Below are 16,118 nucleotides of genomic sequence, written 5' to 3' on the forward strand. Positions count from 1 at the left end.
GTGTATTTGTGTTTGCGCCGGAAATACATCTACGATGGAGCGAAGTGAGAATAAAACTAAATAGATATTTTTGAATTTATACAAAATGAAGTTTTTTGAAAGACGAGATGAAACTAAAAGAAAACGACACAAATAAGAAAGACTCTTTCCTACCAGGATTTGGGATATGACTCATAAAAGACACGATTTGTGAAAAACCGGGGTGCAAAATGACAAATTTGGAAAACTATACAAATAATGCAAAGTGTTTCCGATAGCTTCAATGAAATAAAACATTCTTGGTAATTGTATATCTATATAAAACGCTGAACTTGATGTACACATTGGAACAGCAATAAAAAGATATAATTTATATAAAAGTGGATCAAAACATTTTACAGAGAGAGAGAATGATGCGGATTACGTTACTTTATAGAAAATTGGAAATAAAACACACATGAAAAGTTCAAATGCACAAAACCCTTGGCTATAGTTTTGCAAAACAAAAGAAACTGTATTCTGTATTCAGACTGAGGGGGATCAGGTTTTTGTTGATTGCAATAACTCATACATAAACAGTAGTATTTCCTTGTCAATAAAAAATATTCGCACAGCAGTTCTTTGTTTGGAGATGTTAGCCACGTTAGATTAGAATCATGTTCGAGAGGATAAAACTTTTAGTAAAAACTTCAAGAAAATAAAAATATTCGTTAGTATAAAACTAAGTCATGCATGTTTCATTGAAACCTGACTTATGAAAATAGTATGCAATCCAACGATCCAAAGAACATAAAAAAAATTGTTGGCAGTACCAACACGGAATATCCCATAGAAAACATTTTCTATGTAAGAATCGTGTATGGTGCTAAAATAATGTTTTTATGTGCAGAAGTGAAGGCTACTCAATAAATCTATTTTAAAATACAGTACTAGGTATTTATTTATTTATTTTTTTTTTGTTTATTATTTAAAAAAAAAAAAATAATAAACATTAACTGCTATAAATGGTCCTAAACAATGTGGTTGTAACTTTTTCTACTTTCGTGTATTAAGTATACTTAATCTATTTTAGATATAATTAAGGGTTAGGGTAAATATATGCACCAACTTTTCTTTTTTTCCTTTTGCTCAATGAAGATTTTTCGTGTTATTTGGTTAGATTTTTTTCATTTTAAATTTCATCTCGTGAAAATATTGCTCGTGGATGTACCCTAGTTCCATCCTCTTTGGAGAAGTCGTGCGGAAGTTGAAAAAAATCTTTATAAGCTTCAATTTCTAAAAGAGAAAATGTGAAATAATAAGAAAACATTTCGCAAAAAATACAAAAGATAAGTGCCATCTATACAAACATAATAACTGAAAAAACTTACCTTACCTCCATCGCATTATCTTTTGTTAATTTATATTTCTGTTATTAAATTAAAAATAGACTAGCTAACTTTAAGCGCTACATGGCAAAATTGTTTGAATTGGAATTTTACCCCGACAATCAACTCTATTTGATCCATTGTGTAAGGTATTCTTCCGGATGGAAGCCCATGAGGCAGTTTTGTCTTTTCCCCTGATAGGATTTGCTGCAGTTTTCCTTCTTTCTTATGTGGTGATGGTTTTCGGTTGCATCGACTGTGCTACTCTTCCGCTGCTTTCTCGTGCCACACACCTGAACCGGTCTCCTCCACGGAGCATGTAATAACTTGGGTTTTCGGGTGCATCGTTGCGTGCTACGGAACGCCAGAACTTTCACTACAACCACTGTTGACGATGACGCCGAGGTTGATGGTACAAAGCGAAGCAAGAAATCCCATACGTCGAGGAGAATGCGAATGAAGTCTTTTCACGCGGAAGGCACATTCAGAAAAAATGGGAAAAATGCAACTCCCAGCTTTATCCCCCGGACGCAGCCAACAAGCGATCGTTGCTTCACCGTCGTCAGCCGGGCATCACATATGCATGAAATGTTTACTCTTTCATCGAAAAATTATCATTACGAACTGCGAAGAATGAAGCCGGTGCTTGCGTGTGTGTATGTGTGTTTGGGAGGGGTAGTTTTTCACTACGACTTTCCAACCCGTACGGCACATGTTTTGTTTGACCCTTTTGCGATTCGGTCCTGACGCCGCGAAAACTATTCGTGCCGGAAAGCGTGTTTCCATAGTTCGTCGCGTGTGTATGTGTTGATCCTGATCCGTTTACCGAGCGGAGAATGGCGCCAAGTTCCATCGCCTTCCAGCATCGGCCCGTGAATGGCGCGCGATGCATAGAATTTTCAGCATATTCCAAACTAATCCCGAACGGTACCGCTCGGAAATGGAAAAGCTCCACACTAGAGCCGAGTACAAGGGCGAGTGTATGGTGCTACAGGCACGCTTCACGCCCTGTACATGCCTTTTTTTCGTAAAGCGATCAGAACAACCGAAGCCCTCTTACGTTTCACCAAATTTCACCGTAAAACTCCTTCAGTTCGGTTCGCGAAAGATTCGCCTGGCGGTGAGTTAAACATGTTGCACTCAGCAACGCCCGCCAGCGGAGCGACTTTGTTTTGGCGAATACAAACCACCCGCGGCCAAACCGGGGTCGACGGAGCGTTGCGGGGTAAGCCAGCTTACGTTGGAAATCAATTTTGATTCCGTCGATAATCCGCACCATTTGTCGCGGGAGGCAGCTTTCTGGCCGGGGGAGTGTTCGAGTTTTGAGGACAAATATTTTAAATAAGATAATACCAATCCAAGCCGAACCGCGGTTGAGTGCGAGCCGAAAGGGCACCGGAAAAGAGCGGGAAAAAGAGAAAAGCGAACAAACCCGAAGGGAAAACAGTAAAGAAAAAAAAAATTGTGTGGAAATGTTGAAAATGAAAACACCCAATTCCATCAGCGGAAAGTGAAGTTAAAAGCCGGATCTGGATTGACTTTTCATTTACACTGACCTTCATCCCCTTTCACTCTGCCACTCTCTTTCTCTCTCTCCCTATATCCTGAATCCTAAAGTGTGACTTTTTATTTTTCTATTTTCTACCTTTGGATTGAGTTACTGTTGGATGTTTTTGCAAATTTCTATTTCGTTGTTTTGCTTTTCCAACCAACGAATCGAGTTTTTACCATTTTTTTTTTAATGTTTTTGTCGTTCAGCACAACCGCACACAAATTGTCAAGAGATTTATTATGCGTCTGGTAGGGGTTTTCACAAACGTTTGGAGTGTTTTATGTAGAGTTTTATTTTCTACCAAACAAAAACCACTGGTTGTAATTCCTTTTATGCTCTCTGTTTTCGAAAATGCGTTTGTGGGAAATGCACAAAGGAAAGCCTATGAAATGGTTTTGGATTTCTATTTCGGCTGGTTGTGGGAAATAATCGCGTTATAATCGAAACAATTATGTCATCCGCGCGATCATGCGATAAGCGCATGATCAATCACGTCATCCGCGCGATCATGCGATAAGCGCATATCAATTATGGCAAATCCCCTCCATGACCCGGAAGATCGTGTGACGTGCCAGACCGCGTGCTGGAATGTCAGCTTATCACCGCGTGCTGGTACGTCACAGGAGAGAGCGCGTGGGAGAGCTTTCGCTACGGGCAACTCTCCCACGCATAGGGAAGTGGAGGGGAGCGATGACACCTATAAAACCGTCGATCAACGGATCGACGGGCTCTCTCTCGCTTTTCTTACGTATACCTACGAGTAACAAGCTGCTACGTGTCAATCTAATTAAAAAGTGCAAATAAAGTTCCTTTTAACCTAGTAATTACAACGTGTGAATTCTTCGTGCAAAACATTCGCTTTCGCTACGTGCAAAACACTCGCCCATCGCTACGTGCGAGAACATTTTGGTGCCCCGAGTGAGGAACGTGAAAAGTGCTAAGTGCAAAATTCTGTCACGACTTAAGTATGAATAACGAGAACGAAAACATCGTGGCCGAGGCCTTGCGGCTACTTACCGCCCTAGAGGGCAGCGTAAAGGAGGTGGCCGCAAGCCTCGATGCGAAGATGAAACCGGAGGTGGCCGCCGTGAAGGTGGACATCTTGGCGTCCCTGTGGCGGGACGGGAACGCCGCGCTGATGCGCGTCGAAAGTGTCACCGGCCCCCATCCGCGCAGGGGCCCCTTCACGGAGGCTTATGCGGCAGCCATGGCGGCTGCAACCAAGCGCCGTGAGGGAGCCGCCTCCAAACCGTCCATTTTGGACACCACGATGGCGGGGCAGCCATCGCGAGCAGACCACCTGCCTCGCATAGAACTGCCCAAGTTCGAGGGCTCGCCCTCCGAATGGCCCGCGTTCTCGAGTCGATTCGAGAAGCGCGTGGCCGGACTTACGGAGGACTCCGATAAATTCGCCTTTTTGATAAAATGCCTCGAGCGGTGCGACATCGCGAGGCACAGTTGTGAGGCATTCGAAAACGCCGGAATGCCGTTCGCCCAAGCTTGGGCCAAGCTGGAGGAGAGATTTTATAAGAAGCGGGTGGCATTTATGGGCCACATCCGCAAAATCCTCGAACTGCCCAGGATGAGCTCTCCGTCGGCGAACGCGTTGATGCGCGTCATCGACGTAGTGGAGACGGCCGTGGCCTCAGCCCGCCAGATCGCCGAGGCTGGCGATTCCACCTCCGTGGTGGAAGACGGGCTGATTGTCGCGCTCGTAATGGACAAGCTAGACGCTGAAACCATTGCGAGCGTGACACGGCGTGCGGACCAGCAGCTCATCCCTACGTGGGTTGAGCTGCGTCGCGAGCTGGATGGGCTGGCTAATAAAATTTATTATCAGCCCAAGCGGAAGGAAGATGCGGATCGAGCGCGTGGAGCGAACCAGCGAGCAGCACGGACGGTGCTAGCTGCAACCGTCACCCCGAAGCCCGCTGCCATCGCCTCCAGGCCTGCGCGGAAGGCGCCGGCGACCCAGCCAGCCGCTGCCGCCATCGTTCCCGCCAGCACCAGTACGAAGGTAGGAACGGGGGGTCAGGGGGCTGGGACGCGACGGTGTTACGCGTGTGACAGGACGGGCCACGTGACGACGGTGTGCCCGGAGCTGCGCGCGCGGTCCGTAATTCAGTGCATCAATTACATTATGGACCGCCGCAAGTGCATGAACTGCTTCTCGAAGGACCATCCGGCCAATGCATGCCCGAGTGAGCGGAGGTGCCAGGTGTGTGGCAAGAAGCACCACACAATGCTCCACGTGCACTCCGACCCGACGCCGGAGTGACTGGCCCACTCCGTGCCCTCACTCCGCGCCCGCTCCGTGCATCCGAACCCCAGTGCCGTGTCCCGCCGTTCCCGCTTCGTGCGTCCTGGCGTGTGCTCCGTGCGTCCTCGCGTGTGCTCCGTGCCTCGCCCCCCGTGCTTCGTGCCCCGTGTGTGCTCCGTGCTTCCTCGTGCTACCGCGCCGCCCAGTGCCTGCTGCTTGCCGCCTGGTGCCCGCGCCGTGCCGAGTGAATCCAGCTTCGTGCCCCGCCGCTCCAGCTCCGTGCCTCGCCGCTCCCGCTCCGTGCCTCCTCGTGCTACCGCGCCGCCCAGTGCCTGCTGCTTGCCGCCTGGTGCCCGCGCCGTGCCGAGTGAATCCAGCTGCGTGCCCCGCCGCTCCAGCTTCGTGCCTCGCCGCTCCCGCTCCGTGCCTCCTCGTGCTACCGCGCCGCCCAGTGCCTGCTGCTTGCCGCCTGGTGCCCGCGCCGTGCCGAGTGAATCCAGCTTCGTGCCCCGCCGCTCCAGCTCCGTGCCTCGCCGCTCCAGCTCCGTGCTTCCTCGTGCTACCGCGCCGCCCAGTGCCTGCTGCTTGCCGCCTGGTGCCCGCGCCGTGCCGAGTGAATCCAGCTTCGTGCCCCGCCGCTCCAGCTCCGTGCCTCGCCGCTCCCGCTCCGTGCCTCCTCGTGCTACCGCGCCGCCCAGTGCCTGCTGCTTGCCGCCTGGTGCCCGCGCCGTGCCGAGTGAATCCAGCTTCGTGCCCCGCCGCTCCAGCTCCGTGCCTCGCCGCTCCCGCTCCGTGCTTCCTCGTGCTATCGCGCCGCCCAGTGCCTGCTGCTTGCCGCCTGGTGCCCGCGCCGTGCCGAGTGAATCCAGCTTCGTGCCCCACCGCTCCAGCTCCGTGCCTCGCCGCTCCCGCTCCGTGCTTCCTCGTGCTACCGCGCCGCCCAGTGCCTGCTGCTTGCCGCCTGGTGCCCGCGCCGTGCCGAGTGACTCCAGTTTCGTGCCCCGCCGTTCCCGCTCCGTGCTTCCTCGTGCTGCCGAAACGCCCAGGGACTGTAGTCTGCCGCCCGGTGTCCAAGCTTTGCTGAGTCACGCAAGCTGCGTACAGGTATGTGCCCGTTCTGTTCCTTTAAATGTCACCGTGCCGCCCGGTTCCTGCTCCGTGCCTCTTCGTGTTGCCGCGCCGCCCAGTGCCTGCCTCTTGTCGCCTGGTGCTCGCGCCGCTTCTAGTTCCTGCTCCGTGCCTCTTCGTGTTGCCGCGCCGCCCAGTGCCTGCCTCTTGTCGCCTGGTGCTCGCGCCGCTTTTAGTTCCTGCTCCGTGCCTCTTCGTGTTGCCGCGCCGCCCAGTGCCTGCCTCTTGCCGCCTGCTGCTCGCGCCGCTTCTAGTTCCTGCTCCGTGCCTCTTCGTGTTGCCGCGCCGCCCAGTGCCTGCCTCTTGTCGCCTGGTGCTCGCGCCGCTTTTAGTTCCTGCTCCGTGCCTCTTCGTGTTGCCGCGCCGCCCAGTGCCTGCCTCTTGCCGCCTGCTGCTCGCGCCGCTTCTAGTTCCTGCTCCGTGCCTCTTCGTGTTGCCGCGCCGCCCAGTGCCTGCCTCTTGCCGCCTGGTGCTCGCGCCGCTTCTCGTTCCTGCTCCGTGCCTCGTCGTGTTGCCGCGCCGCCCAGTGCCTGCCTCTTGCCGCCTGCTGCTCGCGCCGCTTCTAGTTCCTGCTCCGTGCCTCTTCGTGTTGCCGCGCCGCCCAGTGCCTGCCTATTTCTGCCTGCTCGCGCCGCCCCGCGTTCCTGCTCCGTGCCTCTTCGTACTGCCGCGCCACCCAGTGCCTGCCAATTGCCGCCTGGTGCTCGCACCGCACCTTCTTGTTCCTGCTCCGTGCCTCTTCGGATTCATTCTGCAACCAGAAACTGTTGCCTGCCGCATGATGCATACAACATCCCGAGGAGATCCCGCTCTGTGCTTCGTTCCGGCTCCGTGCATCATCGTGCTTGTCCTGCGCCTCGTCCTGATGAAACCATCCCACAGGGTGGTAATGCCCCCCCTTCGGGCTCCAATTCATCGAATGATCCTGCTGCCGATTCTTGCCAATCAAGTCGTGCCTTGGTTGACATTTCACCAACGGAAGACATCCCGCTACTGGACAACTACGTGCTGCTCGCTACTGTCGCGATACTCATCCAGGACAACATGGGGATGTGGCAACGGATCCGATGCGTGCTCGACTCCGGCAGCCAAATCGAGGCAATCACCAAGAATGCGGTCAAGCGTCTTGGATTAGCGATGCACCCTGCACGATTGACGCTGAGTGGCGTGGGGAGCAAAATCCCAGTAACCCAACAAATACGAGCGAAGATTACGTCGATTGACGGCAGCTGCTCTGAGGATGTCGGATTCTTCGTGATTCCCGGTCTCAGTGATCAACCGGCTCGTGCCATCAGACAAGACGAATTGGACCTGCCAGAGGCCAAGTTCCTAGCAGATGCGGAATTCTACCATCCTGGAACAATCGACGCTATCTTAGGTGCCAGAATATGCTTCGACGCACTCAAGACAGGGCTGCGTCGCCTCCCAAATGGCTTGACCCTCCAGAATTCTAAATTCGGATGGCTCGTGGGAGGAATGCTACGTGACACGACTTCAGCCGATCTATACGAACACAGTTGTCTAGCTACGTGCGTCGATGACCTAAAGGAGATCCTCGAACGATTCTGGAGAATCGAAGAACTCCCAAATGATGCCGCCGACTCCACGGTTTGGAAGTCTCACGAACTAGAGACGCACTTTAAGGAGCATACCACCATCGCTGACGATGGACGATACATCGTACAAATTCCCTTACGGGGGGAGCTAAACCAGCTGGGAGATTCAATGGGGCAAGCAAGACGCCGCTTGCTAGCCCTAGAAAGACGTCTCGCCAGCCATGAGCCCACCTACGCAGAATATCGAAAGTTCATGCGAGAGTACCAAGAGCTGGGCCACATGTGCCCAGTATCAACGAAGGAGCTCCCCAAAGTACGCTACGTGATTCCCCACTCTTGCGTGGTCAAGCCAGACTCGACTACCACAAAACTACGCGTTGTGTTCGACGCCAGCGCGAAATCAACGACGGGAATCTCGCTGAACGACCTCCAAGCCGTAGGACCCGTGATCCAGCCTGACTTGTTCCGAATCTGGCTAGATTTCCGTACTCAAACCGTGGTGGCGACTGCCGACATCGTGAAGATGTACCGTCAAGTGTGGGTATCCGAGCCCGACACTTGGATGCAGTGCATTCTGTGGCGCGACAAGCCAAAGGACACGATGCAACTATTCAGACTCCTCACTGTTACGTACGGTGAGGCTGCTTCGTCTTATTTGGCCTGCAGGGCGTTGTTCGAAGCCGGGGAAGAAGTGCGGACTTCCGATCCCCAGACAGCTGACGCCATCCAATCATCGTTCTACGTGGACAACCTTTCGTTGGGCGCATCGACTCCCGAGCAGCTACGTGAGCTTATGACCAGCGTCGAGCGAGCACTCAACATACGCGGGATGCCATTGCGAAAGTGGGCATCTAACTCACCAGAGATCACCAGTAAAATCCCGGTGGAACACCGCGATACAACTGTACAGATTGGTGAGAAGCAGGCCATCAAGTTGCTCGGCCTGGCTTGGTGCCCTACAGAGGATACGTTCCAGCTCGTAGTCCAGGATGAGTTCTACGAGCCTTTGGGTTCATTGGAGAAACGACGTTTAGCATCCAAAGTTGGCAAGCTGTATGATCCTATCGGGATCCTCCAACCAGTGATAGTCACCGGAAAGATTCTGCTACAAGACCTCTGGCGAGATGGCTTCGGATGGGATGAAGCCGCATCACCTCGCATGATCGAAAGCTGGAACGGATTCGCCAGCCACCTGCCGCTTCTCAGACAGCTCCCAATCCCAAGGATGGCGCTGCCCAGCGAACCTCAGGACGCGATCATGTACGGCTTCAGCGACGCATCTACGAAGGCCTTTGGATGCGCCATATACCTTCGCTTTCTGGACGGTGAAGGAAACCCGCAATCTCGGTTGCTGTGCTCCAGGTCGCGATTGGCACCCATCGAAGAGGTGACTTTGCCGCGACTCGAACTGCAAGGAGCTCTGCTCCTAGCTCGCCTTTATGCCAAAATAAAGGACGCCTTCGGCACCCGGATAAGCCAAACTCGTTGGTGGACTGACTCTCAGGTGGTACTGGCTTGGATACGTTCCGACAACACCAAGTGGGGAGTCTACGTTAAGAACCGGGTGGAGAAAATTCACGCTGCCACGAATCGTCTGGATTGGAGCTACGTGCCGACGAAACTCAACCCAGCAGACCTTGTGTCCAGAGGACTTCCTGCCAACAAGCTTATAAACAGCGAGACTGCGAGTTTTTGGCTGAACGGACCGAGTTTCATAGTCAATGATGAAAGGCCAGTTATGCCTCAACTAAACTACGTGACTGCGTTGGAGGAAGCTGTCGACGCTCCTCTATTGTTGACGGCCATGGTGGGGAACGATTGTGATGACTTGTTATCCCAGTATAAGCACCACAACTCGTTCATCATGACAAGACGACATTTCGCGTGGCTCGGTAGAGCAATCTTTAACTTACGCGCACCCTCATCCTCCGTGGAGAAAAAATCAGGACCCCTTCAGCTCGACGAATTGGAGTACGGACTCCAACTGATAGTACGGGTGATGCAAGCTACGTGCTTTCCCAATGAGGTCAAGGAGATGCAAGACTCCGGGTCAGTTACGCCCAAGGGTTCGATGCAGCACCTCGACCCAATAGTAAGGGATAAGATCATCTGCGTACGGGGACGACTAGGAAACTCGGATCTGGCTGACGAAGCCAAGGTTCCTTTCCTAGTACCAAAGTCGCATCCCTTCTCCCGCGTAATCATCCGCCATTTGCACGAGCACAATTTCCATGCGGGAACTGAGCTGATCATGGCCGAATTCCGTGCGAGATTCTGGATGCGAGACCTGCGAAGAACAGTCGTCGGGGTAACCTCGAGATGCGTAATTTGTGCCCGAGCGCGCCCAAGACAATACGCCCAGCAGATGGGACAGCTGCCGTCGGCTCGCGTCAACGTGTCTCCCGCCTTCACCCACACCGGCGTGGACCTGTGTGGCCCCTTCGAAATCGTTTCAAATGCTCGATCAGGCAAGCGTAGAACGGTCTACGTTTGTATCTTCGTGTGTTTCACTACAAAGGCCACGCACTTGGAGGTAGTGGAAGATCAGTCGACATCGGCGTTCATCTCAGCTCTATTACGATTCGTGTCCCTACGTGGAAGACCTGACACGATCTACTCCGACAACGGCCGCAACTTCGTGGGAGCTGCCAGAGAATTGACCCTGCTTCGCAAGACTCACAACAACCGGGAATTCCAGGACGAAGTGGTGAGCTTGGCAGCGGACAGCGGAATTCGTTTCTCGTTTATCCCTCCCAGGAGCCCAAACTTCGGAGGGCTTTGGGAGGCCAACATCAAGGTGGCAAAACGATTGTTCAAGGCCGCCGCAAAGGGAGCCCAGCTGAACTTGGTAGAGCTACAGACGTTACTCTACCAAATTTCGGCCATTCTCAACTCCAGGCCGCTCACCGCAATCCACTCCAGTCCGGAATCGGTAGAGGCACTTACCCCTGCGCACTTCCTCATCGGACGAGCATCATTCACCACTCCTGCCCCGCTTGGAGACGATGACACGGTCGGTGTCAAAACTCGCTGGAAGCGAGTCCAGAAACTCGCTCAGCAATTCTGGTCCCGTTGGCGAACTGAGTACCTTGCTCAGTTGCGTTGTAGTGCGAAGTGGACGAAACGCACTACAAACTTGCAGACGGGCCAGATCGTGCTAGTCGGTGATGACAACCTACCCGTTGGACGATGGCCCATGGGCCTGGTCGTCAAAACCTACGTGGGACCCGACGGCATCGTACGTGTCGCTGACATACGAACAAGCAGCGGCATCTACAAGCGCAACGTGAGGCTGTTGGCACCCCTCCCAGTTGAGGCCGCTGAAACGGAAGTATCCAAGGAGCATTCGGGCGCACCTGACTCTTCCGTATCCGACGCAGCGCCAAACGAACAACTTGAGGGATCAGCAGCGCAGTGTCCTCCTGACTCGACTCCTGGCTACGTGCCGCCGACGACCCCTGAGCATGAGGACGACCCACCACCTACGTGCGGAATTTGGGACGGTCGCCAGCGTCCCAAAGGGGGGAGGAATGGTTGTGGGAAATAATCGCGTTATAATCGAAACAATTATGTCATCCGCGCGATCATGCGATAAGCGCATGATCAATCACGTCATCCGCGCGATCATGCGATAAGCGCATATCAATTATGGCAAATCCCCTCCATGACCCGGAAGATCGTGTGACGTGCCAGACCGCGTGCTGGAATGTCAGCTTATCACCGCGTGCTGGTACGTCACAGGAGAGAGCGCGTGGGAGAGCTTTCGCTACGGGCAACTCTCCCACGCATAGGGAAGTGGAGGGGAGCGATGACACCTATAAAACCGTCGATCAACGGATCGACGGGCTCTCTCTCGCTTTTCTTACGTATACCTACGAGTAACAAGCTGCTACGTGTCAATCTAATTAAAAAGTGCAAATAAAGTTCCTTTTAACCTAGTAATTACAACGTGTGAATTCTTCGTGCAAAACATTCGCTTTCGCTACGTGCAAAACACTCGCCCATCGCTACGTGCGAGAACATCGGCCTTAACACTAGAGTGCATTACTTTGAAATCTAGCCTTAAAGGGTTTTAGGGGTCATTTTAACCGCTTTTTATAACACACTTTATCGGATCCAAATTCCGCTAGCCCGCGGTAATATTTTTCCATCGATGTGAATCGAATTTTAATCCTTTTCAACTCCTTTTTTTTAATGTTTCAAGTAAATTCAGAAAAAGTGTGCATTAGAAAGCTCATATGTTAGGCCACCTTTAAAAAGCAATTTCACATTCTTAAAATAATAAATGACGTCACAAATCGACCTCGAATATGTGGATTTAAGAATATTTCATGGGTTGTTTCCGTTCTGTGCTTTATTCCGTTGAGTTGGCGTTATCTTTTAAGTCAATTTATGGCGTCATTTGTCACTGAAAAGTGTGATTTTTGTTTTTCAATGTTGCTAAAAATACCCAAATTACCGCTGATTTGGGTAATACAGTTTTGAATAAATAAAAGCTGAAAAAACTTAATTTCGACCTGTTTTGCTTTACACTGAGCTAGCGGAATGATGAAAAAAAAAGTGCATTGGAAAACTAGAAACGCCTAAAGATAGTCAACAAACATATTTAAAGTAACCAAATATACTAAAAAGTAACCAAATATATAAAAAAGGCAAAAAATCGAAGATTTGAAAAATCTTCAAAAATAGAAAAGTTATAGCGTTTTAAAAATTGGGGTCAAAAAGACCTCTAAAAAGCATTCTAGGAATAGTAAAGTTGGTTTTCGGAAGTGGTTGGGCAGAAAAATCCGATTTCTTGTTTTATTTGTAGCTTTGGATTTAAACGAAAGCTTTATTATTTTGTTAAAATTTTCAGCCGTATTCGGGATATTAAAATCGAAAATTGCATTAGGGTCAAAATGATCCCAATTTCGATGCTAGTGTTAACCACTTTCCCGAATCCAATGAAAGTTTGAACGCCTTTCCACCGAAATCCTGGGAGACAAATCCTTATTGATGCATTTCGGTCGAAATTTCCCATTGGGAGATATGTTTACTGACCTAGGTGCCCCCTCTTCCCCTCCTCTACCCCATGCCCGTTTCCGAATTCGCGACCACTAATAGGAGCGGAATGTTTTTCCCAAAAAATGCCAATAACATACCGCACCAGCTGGCGCGGCACCGTTTTCGCGGCATTCGTGATCCCAATTTATTTGCAAAACTAGCCAAAGGAGGGTGGGTGGAAAAAAAATTGCCTCACCTCCACACACACACACACCCACTCGTGGAATATTGAAAGAAAAATAAATGTCACACGATCCCAAAGCCGCTTCCGTAAGCGGGAGGATGATTTGTCAAGCAAACGATGCTTATTTCACTTCAATCGAAACCTTTGTTGTCGTACTATCCGTCGATGTCGTCGTCGTCGTCGGCGAGGAGCACGGGAGAAAGTTTCACTTAGGCGTGGATTTCCATCCCCTTGCTTTCCTTTCCTTTTTCCCTTCCACTCTCGCGTTTCGCTTCCCATTTTCCCGAGCAACGGGGTGACCGGTTTTCCGCTTTGTGCTGTGTGCCCGGGAAACATTTTGGCTCATCAATTCAGCCCGACCTCTTCGGCCTCTTCGGTCTCCTCAGCCCCGACCCGTTTCCTTGCCGGGAATGGGGCGAAAGAAAAATATGAGACATTCAAATCCGGAGGCTGCCCGCCGGGCAAACAAATAAATAAATCAATCTGGCTGTTTGTTGTCGGCCGCGTTCGATTCCGGTTCGCGATTGAAGGCGGACGCGATTGTGGGCGTAAATATTTTCGCCAAACCGCCCGATGGAGATGAGACACCAGTCTTTGTTCTCCTCCCGTGCCCGTGCCCACCCGGCCCGCTTTTCCGGACATCGGAGGTGGATTGTTTGGGTTTTTCAAACATTCCAAACAACTCTCGATATTGAACTAATAATATTCACATCACTCTCGAGCGTTTGCTTGAGCAATATATATATATATCCCTTTGCACCCTTCCGCAACTCCCTCTCTTTCCCTTCATGTGGAGTTCATGATTGATTTTAATTAACGCTCGCTCATTTGTTGTTTGCCTTCAAAGCAGCTCCCAGCTTCATCATGTGCCTACTTGCTCATACACATTCCGGTATTTGTTCGTTTGTTTATTAGTTTGTTTGTTTGTTTGTTTGTTTGTTTGCTTGGCTGCTTGTTTGTTCGATTGTTTGCTCGTTTTGTGACACATTTGGCACCGGATGGCCCCGAACAATCGAAGTTCGTTTTGGTAGAGACAGGAAACAAAAATCTGCATAAATCAAACACACACCTCAAATGTTACCTCAACGTTGGCGCAGCAATACTTGGCACTCAGACTGGTACAAAAGGAGCTATGATTCGGGAAGTTTATAATAATATACAAAACTCTTTTTACTGCTTTTATGTTTTAGGAAACCAAAGTACAATATAATTATAACGTGTTTGAGGATGACCTTGAACGATTGTCTTCGTTCAGAAAAAAAATCGATGGGAGGGGTCTTTTTGGTAATATTAGACAACTTCAATGCTTAACTTAATGCAACCGGGAAATTTGCTGAATTTGAACAATTGCGTTGTTTGTTTACAATCGCTGTCGCATATTTTTCAAACTGACCTAAAAAGTTCAACACTTTTTATTTTTTAATAGTTTTGCTTCATTTTCTTGTTGTAGGAAGCTTTAAAAGTATAAATGCTGCACATCAATAACCATCATTTTTATAATCATTTTAAAACCAAAATGTTTAAACACATATAACAGATTTTACAACAAGTTGTAATTGTTTGGTTTTAAGAACTTGTAATCGATCCTGCATGTTCCATGCATGTCCTACATGCAGTAGTGTCATATAGTTGTTATGTTTTCAATAGGAGCCCTAAAATTCAAAACAAGTATTCTGTTACTCTTGCTAACTCGGACACATATTGCATACCGAATGTTAATTGATCTACTTGGAAAATAGCAGGGGAAGAATTGTTAGTAGTATGAAGCCGCCGTGATTTGTTTTATAATTTCCGATCAGATTTAAATTTCAATTTAATTACCAATCATTTATATATTAACGATTTGATGTGATGGGAAACTTAGACTTCCTTTTCGACTATTTTCATGTTGTTGTGTATGTAATCAACCATCCATATGCACTTTAGAAATCTTAAACTGTTAAAATAGTTTCTTACTATCGGAATCTTTCAGTTCAATATGACCGTCAAATCTACTACCCTCTTAAATACTTTCCTCATTCTCATTTCATTATTTTCTTCTTCTTCTGACAAATGCAAATTGATTTGATTGTTAACAGAGAATGTCTATGTAAAGTGAAAATAACTAACATGAATCATGTTCTCTTTTTATGATCGTACGATGTTTTGGAAACCGCTCTCCAATTAATAAATTCTTTTATCCATTTGGATAGCGATAAGGAAAATATCTTGTATGGATAACAGTACAAATATTTACCCTACTTCAAACGGGAAAATCAGACTGAAACAAGGCAAAAGAAAACATATTCCACCAAGGTCCTAAGGGTGGAAAATGGCATCAATAAAGCAATATCAGAATGTACCAAAAATGTAATATGAAAAAATATACATGAAATATAAAAATAAACATAAGTGACAAATAGATAAAAGCAAGTGACAAAAATACAAAACAGATGAGTGTGTGCATTAAAATAAATACAAAACAAAGCTTCTTATGATGGAAGAGAAGTGAGAGAAACATGTAAAGAACCCTTGAAAATCTGGTTTTTACGTGAAAGGTGTGAAACACAGCGATATGATTACCGTCTTAGTAGTGCTCCCCCTCGGCTGTATGCTAAACTCCCGCAACCGGAAATCGTACGTTCGCGCCTCCCGATCCGCGCGTGTTCGTTGGAGTGGTGGAAGTTTTTCGGCACGGAACTAATTGCTTCCACAAATAAACGCCCGGCTGATTGGAGTTGGCAAATGAATTTCCTGACCCTTTAGCCCATCACACACTTCCGCCCGACATCTTACAAATAAACGTTGATACACACACACACACATACCCACTCAGCGGTATCCGGATCTAGGCAAGTGGTGTTACCGCTCGAATGAGTAACTGCAACGCAGCTTCGGCTGCTTTGGTTGGCTGAAGCTGGAGTAGCCCGTGCAACAAAGTTAGTTGATTAAGCCTCTTCCTTTTTTCCCCTTTCATCCCGCTCTCCTCGATAGTACTCATCACTCAGCCGTTCAATCACGCCGTCTGGTTCGACCGATCCAATTGGTGTAAGTATTATAATTTAATATA

The 16,118-nt window shown here is 49.2% G+C and overlaps 1 protein-coding gene across 1 annotated transcript; it reads left to right on the forward strand.

Moving 5' to 3' along the window:
* The first annotated feature begins 3,865 nt into the window (after positions 1-3,865).
* On the forward strand, positions 3,866-11,389 carry LOC131291026 (uncharacterized). Its single transcript, XM_058320218.1, has 2 exons — positions 3,866-4,915; positions 7,169-11,389. Exons 1-2 carry the CDS (start codon positions 3,866-3,868, stop codon positions 11,387-11,389), a joined length of 5,271 nt encoding a protein of 1,756 aa, XP_058176201.1.
* The last annotated feature ends 4,729 nt before the right edge of the window (positions 11,390-16,118 follow it).

This window comes from Anopheles ziemanni, chromosome X (assembly GCF_943734765.1).
Source record: "Anopheles ziemanni chromosome X, idAnoZiCoDA_A2_x.2, whole genome shotgun sequence".
Classification (NCBI taxonomy): Eukaryota; Metazoa; Arthropoda; class Insecta; order Diptera; family Culicidae; genus Anopheles; species Anopheles ziemanni.